We start from the raw sequence: 8,956 nt of genomic DNA on the forward strand, positions 1-8,956 counted from the left end.
CCTAAGTGACGCCTCCTGCGGTGGTGGACGCCTGGGGCAGCGACTGCTGAGATGGGGTCCGGGGACCTGGGCTTGTTCCCGGGGGCTGGCCCGCCCGCCTGCATCCCCGCGCCCCGCTCTCTGCACTGAAGCAGCCGCCCCCACGGAGTCCAGGCCGGGAGCGCGCAGGGGAGGCGTCCGCTCCGGGGACTGAGGCGGCGCCTTCGCCTGCCGGCTGCTGCAGGAACACGGGCAGCCGCGCCGTTGGCGACATCTTGCTCAGAAGGAAAGAGCGGGGGACAGCGGGCCGTTCCTGGCTGCCGCGCAACGCGCGCTGAGGCCCGGCCGCCGCGGCAGGAAGGCGGTAGGTCGCGGGCCGCCACTCCCGGGAGACAGCTCGGAGAACCCGGTGGCCATCCTGCATTCCGGGCTTCCCCAGCTCTGCCTCGGCACCGCCCCGGCCTCCCGCAGCCCCCTCACCCAGCCCGCAGCCTCAGGCTTCCGAGCTCCGAAACCACCCTCCGAGGGGACCGCTACCACCACAGCCCGGGCCGCTCCGCTCTCCTCCCGGGAGCCGCCCGCCTAGGACCCAGCCAGGGCTCTCAGGACTCGGTCACAAGGTGAGACGCTTCGCGGCAGGGTCCCCCAGGACCCCGCCCTTTTCCACGGCTGACCGCGCTCTCTCGCCCCGCCCTCCGCCTCTCCGCACCCCGCCCCCGCTCCCTGTCCCCGCGCCGGCTCTCTCGCCCCACCCTCCGCCTCTCCGCGCCCCGCCCCCGCCTGCCCAGTGCGGGAGGTGCTCCGGATTTAAATGTCGCTGCCGGAGGGTTGGGGCGGGCTGCTGTGTAGTGTGTGGATCCCGTAGGCGGCGGTGGCGCGGAGCGGCGTGCACTGGGGCGCGCGGCACCATGTCCCCGGGCAGCGGGGTGAAGAGCGAGTACATGAAGCGCTACCGGGAGCCGCGCTGGGACGAGTACGCGCCGTGCTACCGCGAGTTGCTGCACTACCGCCTGGGCCGCCGGCTGCTGGAGCAGGCGCACGCGCCCTGGCTCTGGGACGACTGGGGTCCGGCCGGAGCCTCGGACGACTCGGCGTCGTCGGCGTCGTCGGGCGCTGGGAGCCCCGCGCCACAGTGCGCCCGGGACTCGCCGCCGCCGCCGCCGCCCGCGGAGCTCGGGGCGCGGCAGGGGCAGGAACGGATGGCGCGCGGGGCCCCGGAGGAGCCGGCCGGCGACACGGAGGCCGGCGACGCGGAGGCCGGCGACACGGAGGACACGTCTCTGCCAGGTACTGGGCCCAGGAGGGGGCTGCTCGGAGGACTGGATTTGCGCGTGGCATCTGACCTGCCCGCTCTGTTTCTCGCAGCTCTGCTTGCTTTATTTTTTTTCCTGGTTGGCTAATCTGACAAAAGAAGGAGAGTGTCAGCCAGACTCGGCCTTCCCGCCCTTAGTTATCTCCGTGATTAGGTGGCTCTGTGTTGTTGAGTCAGCTGTGAACTCAATTGAAGTGCCGTGGGCGATGTCCGGGTCTTCACGCGAGGGACCAGGTGGCCTTGGTGAACCACTGACCCTGTCTGTTTACTTCTAAGCGCCCATTTTTCTATGAGAGGAGCCCAGCTTTCATCAGATTTTCAAAGGAGAACCACCGAGCTGAGCTTTCTGTCGGGTGAATGCCGCCCTTGTTTTCTTTGTGGACGGGGCCTCAGCGCTGTCCCTGGAGTTTTTGCATTGTTGTCGCAGACCGTTGCGTAACTCCGGCTGGCGGGTTCCCTTGTCCGTGCTGGGTCCCCTCTGCTTCTTGCCCACCCACTCGTCAGAAGGCGCGCACCCTCGTGCTGCCGTTGTGTGCAGGAGGAGCAGCGGCTGGAAAATGGCTCGCGGGTGCTGGGCCTCTGCTGTATCGCGTGGCCCTACTCCTTTCCTGCCCCGAGGGTTGCAGAGCTGGGGTATGAGCACGTGAGGCAGGTCGGTGGTCACTGGTGCCAAGGGCCAAGTTTAAAGCCTCGGATACAGCCTGGGGTGGCCAGTGGCTCCTTCCTGCCACCCTCTACCATTGGCCAGACAACACCAGGGGGTCACCTGATTTCAAAAAGACTAATGAGAAAAATAACCAAAATTCACTGAGAGCTTATTACACATCCAAGCACTGATCTTAGAATATGTGTTTTCTCATTTGATGTTCAAAACAGTTCTAAGAGGGCAAACCATTATTTTTATCTTAGAGATGAAGAAATAAATGCTCAGCATAAGTGATCAGTGACTTTGTTCACACCCTGTAAGTGGTAATCAGACTCTCATCAGACCTGAGAGGCAGAGGAGGGGAGGCCATTTAGTGCGAGCCAGGCCACTTTGCTCTGATATGCTATCCTCTGCGTGTGTACCACAGCTGCCTCTCTAGCCTCAAATTACTTGTGAATTCCCACAGATTCCAGATTCCTGACTGTCTGGAAACAGATTCCTAGCTTTAGTGATCACTGCAGGAAACTAGAGTAACAGAAGGTGGAGCGGGTCCAGGAACAGGCCTTCCAGTTTATTCCTGTGCGCACTGATCTACCCGCCAAACTGAGAGCTGTACTTCATCAGACTGAATGGGCTTTTCTCTTCCTCACTCTTCCCTTTCATTGTTTGCAGAGAGCTGTCAATTATTTCGGTGTGTGTAGAAATGCAGTTTTTAAAGATAGCATTGTAGTATGGATGTGCCTGAGTTTGCCCGAGTTCATGATTAGTTTGATTTCCTTAGAGACACTGAATCCCTCCTGTGGCTAAGGTCAGTTATCTCTTCTCTGCTTCTGCTTGTATTTTGGGTTAGGCATCAGGGAGAAGACAGGGTGCTTTCTGCTGTCAGCACTCCCAGCTGTGGCCCTTTGCTCCTGCCTGTCCCAGCCTGTGTCTGGTGGGGTGAATGAGCACTCTTGCGTTTCTATAAAACATTTAGTTCTTGTCTCTGCTGAAGCATATCCACACACAGACCAGTAGTTCTATATGGCATATTACAAAGACGGAGCTGCTCCCGGCCACACACGCCCAGCTGCCTGTTCCTAGTCACCACTTCCAGCTCCCCTGCTTTTCCCTCTGCTGTTTATTTCTGTTTGTCCAAGTAACATGGCGTTTATGGACATTTCTTGACTTACTCAGTTTTTAACAATGTCGATTAGCTTTTTTTTTTTTTTTTTACCATGGTCCTAACACATGCACAGGGCCATCATGGAGGTTGTCACCATCACAGTTAATGTTACAGTTTTGTGCCTGCACAAATGTTGCTCAGAACCACGCTGTGCTGTTTCCCACGATTCCCTTTTCTTTCTTTCATAACGCAACCAACACATCAGGTTCACTATCACTTTTGGCATCTTGCGACGTCTCTCCCAGGGCTCTGACCCACTTGCAGCTGGCCTGGGAGCTGCTCCTGGTTGCGTCTTGGGAGGGCCCTTGGCCACATCCCAGGGACTCTTAAGTAGGAGCCTCTGTGGTGGGGCTTGCGTCATCTTCTGTCTTGGTTTACCACCTCCTAGTGGAGCTTACCTTCCAGTATGAGAGGTTAATTTTCTGAGAAATTGCTTGTCAAAAGACAGCTTTATTCTCCAGTCTCCATTCAGGGTTTGTGGCTGGGCATGGATTCCAGGGTGGGGGTGACTGTCTCTAAAGTCTGGAGGCTGGATGGATGGTGGTGCAACTTCCAATGTTGCTGTCACAGTCCCCGCCATTCTGATTCTTATCTTTTGTAGATAACATGTTCCCCCTTGAAAACTTTTAGGGTCTTCTCTTTGTCTTTTGTGTTCTGGAGTTTTTCCTTGCTCTATGTCTGTTTTCCTCCATGTCCTTGGTGGGTCCTTGTAGTCAAAGTACTGTTTTGTAATTCTGGGAAGTTTCCCTAAATTATTTTCTCGTTTTCTGTTCCTTTCTTTCTGAACTCCTTAGTTGGATGTTAGACTTCTTGAATTTATTCTCTAATTTTCTAATCCCCCCCATTCCCAGTTTCCACGTGTGTTTTTCTTCTATTTTCCTGGGTGATATTCTCAACCTTATCCTCCAACTCTTCCATTACATTTGTCATTTGTGGGCTGCTATTTGTTGTTTAATTCAGACCTCTTGTTTCCTGCACCTTCCTTTTTCCTTTCTTCCTTTCCTCCTTGCTTCCCTCACTCCCTCCCTCCTATTTTTTCTTTTTCTTTTTTCTTTTCTTAAATAGAATTCTATTCTTGATTCATGCATATAGTATCTTCTGTTGCTGAGGATATTACTAAAACTTTTTTTGTTCATTTTCTTCCTTGTTTCTTCGGCATAGTCTCTGTTCCCCTCCCCCACACACATCACTTTTGTTTCTTTTTGTTTGTCATCATGTTTGTATTTCATGTTAGAGAATTTTATCAAATGTCTTAATCCTTGGCTTTTCATTTAAGAGATGGAGACGAACAAGAGGTTGGAAGTTTTCTGTGTGGGGTGGGGGTGTTTGTTCACTGGGATCCCAGCCAACATGCTTTGAAGAGTGGTCTAGACTGTTTCCATTTCCTTTCTTCATATGTCTTTTTAAATTAAATTTTATTTTTTTAGCAAAGTTGTACATATGCATAATTAAAAAAACACGCTTTACATGAAGTAATCCCAAGTGTGCCTCACCCTTGCCTGGGTGCTTTTTCCAGCTTCTTTCTAGCTTTGCTTTCAGCATTGGCCACCCTCTTCTCATTGAGAACTCTCTGCTGGCTTTTGTATTTTAAACATTATACATTGACTTCTCACTATGGGAGATGATTTAGCTCAGATCTTCGCTCTGTCATCCCCACCCCCAGAGATGCATTGGTACCCACTGTGTCCCACAGTATTATTATAACTTCAGACTACTTCACTTAAGCACTCTTCTGTGTTTGAGTTATCGTGGCTACGTAAATATTATTGCATGTGAGCCATGTAGTACATTCTAATGACCTTGTCTTTGTTATTATTTGTTTTTCCTGAAGTTAATCATTGCTTCATCTTTTTGTTTATTATTATTTATATATGCTTCCATCACTAATTCAGCCTGAACTAGTCTGTTAATACTGTAAAGCTTGTCATATGCTAGACACATCAGTCGTCCTACTCATTTAATGTTTTTCCTTAGACATTTTTTTGGAGCCCGGTATTCTCTTCTTTCAGTTTGGACTTAATGCTCTCCAGACCTGACACAGCTGTCACTGTGGGCCCCCCTTCACTGTTTGCCTGATGCTCATTTACTCACCAGTTTAGTAAACCTCATCTCCCTCTGCATGGCTGGCCCCTTCCTCGTGGGGCATCCTCTGTAAGCCTAGGGGGGCAAGGGTGACCTGGCATGCCTGAAAACGCCTTTTCATAGCCAAAGGCTGGGCGAATATTTTGGCTAGGGTAGGGAATTCTAGGTGAGACATTTCAGTGTTTGAAGTCATCATTATCATATTGAGCCCTAGGTTTTGGTCTTGCTGTTGAGAAGTGTCACGCCATTCTGATACCTATCTTGTGTCTGTGACCTTTTGTTCTTTGGAAGTTGTTAGGAGTGTCTCTTTATCCTAGTGTTCTAGAATTCTGTGTCTCTTTTTTTTCCTTCATTGGGACTTTTCAATGTGGAAACTTTTCTTTCAGTTCAGTAGCGCTGTTTAAAGGAAGTTTGTCCACTCTGTTTTTTTCTTTCTATAATTATTTTTAATTGGATGGTGTAACTCCTGGGTCAAACCTTAACATTTTTATTTAAAATTTCTTGATATTGGAATTTTTGTTTCTATTTTATGGGAGAACTCTTTAATATTACCTTCCAAAGTTTTTAGTGAAATTTAAAATTTTACCATCCTCGTTTTGAATTTTGAAGAGATTACTTTTTTGTGCCAAGTGTCTTTTAGCATCCTGTCCTTGGATTTCTTTTAACTCCCCCTCTTGAACACCACCAAAAAAGCTACAAATATCCTTTGAGGGCTCTCTTATGTTCCTGGCCTAGTCTTCTGCTGTAAATTTTGGTCTCTTTCTTATTAGAGGATGCACTCAAATGTTTGCTCATAGCCTGTCTGCTCCTTTTGAAGAGCGAGGCTTGAGGAGCTTTTGGGAGCTCTGTCCATGAGGTGCTTGTTGACTGTCAGTGGGCGAGACCAGACTGTCCGTGGCCTCAGCTGGAAGGCTGCGGGTAAGGGGCTGACTGCTTGGACACTTGCATGTGACATCTTTAGGTGCCTGGCCTTCCTCATGACATGCGGGCTGGCCTCCAAGGGCAGGTGTCCCTGGGACGGCTGGGTGGATGCTGTATTGCCCTTTACGACTTATCACTTAAAATCAATACCTCATTCACCCCATTCTGCACTTACAAAAGTCTGCCCAGGTTCAAGAGGAAGAGGCATGAGCCCAGTTCTCAACAGGGGCCTGTTTCCTGTTACATTGTCAGAAGAGCATGTGGGCCGGGCACTGACCTATGCGGGCACTTCGGAAAAGGCCACTCACTCACTGCACTAGCCTCTGTGGAACTGCTGCCTCGGTTTCCGGGTCTTTGTGTTCACCTTGTGTCCTGTGGGCCCTTCTCCTGCTGGGAGGCAGGGTTTATCCTACTCAATTCCATGGGGCTGCTTCTACCTCTTCAGCTACTTTCCATCCTGCAAAATTTGACTGACAGCTTTTGTCTGATGTCCTTGCCTCTCTTGCTTTTTGTCCTGTGGGTTTATAGCGTTTTCCTTCACTTTCGTGGAGTTTCAGGAGGAAGGGACTACACACGCATGTGGTCAGTGCACATTTCACCAGAATCCCCCCATTTGCTCTATTTTTACTTATTTTTATTTTGCACTTTTTTCTCTCTTGATCAGTCTTGCCTGAGGTTTGTGAATTCTATTAGTTTCTTTCCAAATGCACTCTAGGCTGTATGGGTTTTCTTTGTGAAGTGTGCTACGTGCTGTGGAGTTGGCTCCAACTCCTGGTGGCGCTGTGAATGGGAGACGCCCACAGTGTCCTGTCCTCGTACGTAGCCCTCCTGCTCAGCTGTACACTCAGCCTGTGGCTTCTTTTATGACTCAATCAAACTCATATTTGGTCTTTTTTTATTATATGTTTTCATTAATTCATGACCTTTTCCTCCTTACTCTAATTTTCTTTTATTTTTCTGACTTTTTAAGATGGATTCTTTTTTTTTTTAAAGATTTTATTGGGGAATTGGGGGAAGGGGAGCAGACAAGCTGCTGACCTTCTGCTCCTCAGTCCAGTTGTGGAGGACGTCGTTTCACTAGCCCATGTTGGTATCATCGCGCTCCTCCCGGATGAGGCAGATCAGTTGCCGGCCTCGGGCCGGCCGCTCACACTGTCTGCCAGCCACTCACGGTAGCTTATGGCAGCCCATTGCAGCTCCACTGCAGCCTACGCCGTTGCCGGTGACTCACGGAAGCCCAGCTCCAGGTCGAGCTGCCGTTCACCATCCCAGCTGCAGAGGGCAGCGTCACTGGCCCTCACGTGGGATCCTAACTGGGGCCCCGCTGCCCAGAGCTGCCCTCCCAAGCCAGCTCCCAACCAACACACCACTCGGCTGGCCCAAGATGGATTCTTATTGATTTTTTCCCTCTTGCCTTTCTTGTCTGATACATTGATTTAAGGGTATAGATTTCCCTCTGATTACTGCTTTAGCTGTGTCATGCAAGTTTTGTTATATAGTATTTTTATTCACTTACACACATTTTCTAACTTTCACTATGATTTTCAAAATACATAAAAAATAAAGTTTAACATTTATGTATAATCCACATAAAAGGAAACATGTTTATCTTTTAGAAACAGACTAAAACCAGAAACCTACTACAAACATTATGCTTAATGAGGAAATTTTAGAAACACTTCTAATAAGATCAGGATTAAGAAAGGAATGTTCTCCATCACCACTACTCCTTTTTAATTTTAAAAAATTGTGGTAAAATATATACAACATAATTTACCATATTAATCATTTTTAGTATACAGCTCTGTAGCATTGAGTACATTCACATTTTTGTGCATCCATATGATTTGTTTTTGACCCATGAATTATTTAGAAATGGTTTTAAATTTCAAAACTGGAGATGTTTAAGTTATTTATTTTTGTTGTTGTATCTAGCTTAATTACATTACAGTTAGTACATTCTATATGATTTCAATTTTGTAAATGTATTAAGATTTATTTTATGGCCTTGGATATGTACATTCTTATAAATGTTCCATTTTTGCTTGACAAGATTGTATATTCTGGGGCTGGCCGAGTGGCTCAGTTGGTTAAGAGTGCTAGCTCTGAGCAACAGGGTCGCTGGTTTGATTCCCACACAGGCCAGTGAGCTGTGCCTGAGCTGAGCTGCCACTGAGCTGCCAACAGGTGGCAGGATGGCTTAGCTGGTGAGAGCGTGTACTCTTAGCAGCAAGGTTGCCGGTTCGACTCCTGCTTGGGATGGTAGACTTTGCTCCCCTGCAACTAGATTGAAAGTGGCTACTGGACTTAGAGCTGAGCTTGCGCCCTTCACAACTAAGATTGAAGGACAACTTGACTTGGAGCTGATGGGTCCTGGAGAAACACAATGTTCCCCTTCCCCAATTCCCCAACACTGTTCCCTTCCCCAATTCCCCAATAAAAATCTTTGGAGAAAAAAAAAAGATTGTATATTCTGCAATTACTAAGTGCAGTGTTATAAACCAGGGGTGCCAAAAAAATGTATACAAGTGGTCACTTTGGTCAATGTTGCTCAAGCAGTAGTTCGCCATAATCAGGAGTGTCTGGGCGCTGATGGTAACCACTTTGAGCACCTCTTGTAATTACAGAAGTCAAATATGACTTGTATTCATCTTTTGTTATTGATATATATTATTATAATTTTAATACAGTTTTCCTTTCTTAAAATGTGTATACATTTTGGGGGCACCCTCTATATATCCATTAGGCCAAATGTGTTAATTGTGTGTTCAAATACTTTAAAAAATAAGACTGTTCAATGAAACGTTCTGCCTGACAGACATACTGTCATTTGCACCATCCAACATGGCAG

The 8,956-nt window shown here is 48.5% G+C and overlaps 1 protein-coding gene across 1 annotated transcript in view; it reads left to right on the forward strand.

Moving 5' to 3' along the window:
* The first annotated feature begins 227 nt into the window (after positions 1-227).
* CCSAP (centriole, cilia and spindle associated protein) overlaps positions 228-8,956 on the forward strand; it is a 14,580-nt gene continuing 5,851 nt past the window's right edge. The window contains exons 1-3 of the mRNA XM_019626350.1: positions 228-599; positions 845-1,266; positions 1,685-1,859. Coding sequence (XP_019481895.1) covers positions 888-1,266; positions 1,685-1,859 — 554 coding nt within the window. The 5' untranslated portion in view covers positions 228-599; positions 845-887. The remainder of the gene's footprint in view (positions 600-844; positions 1,267-1,684; positions 1,860-8,956) is intronic.

This window comes from Hipposideros armiger, unplaced genomic scaffold (genome assembly GCF_001890085.2).
Source record: "Hipposideros armiger isolate ML-2016 unplaced genomic scaffold, ASM189008v1 scaffold_667, whole genome shotgun sequence".
NCBI lineage: Eukaryota > Metazoa > Chordata > Mammalia > Chiroptera > Hipposideridae > Hipposideros > Hipposideros armiger.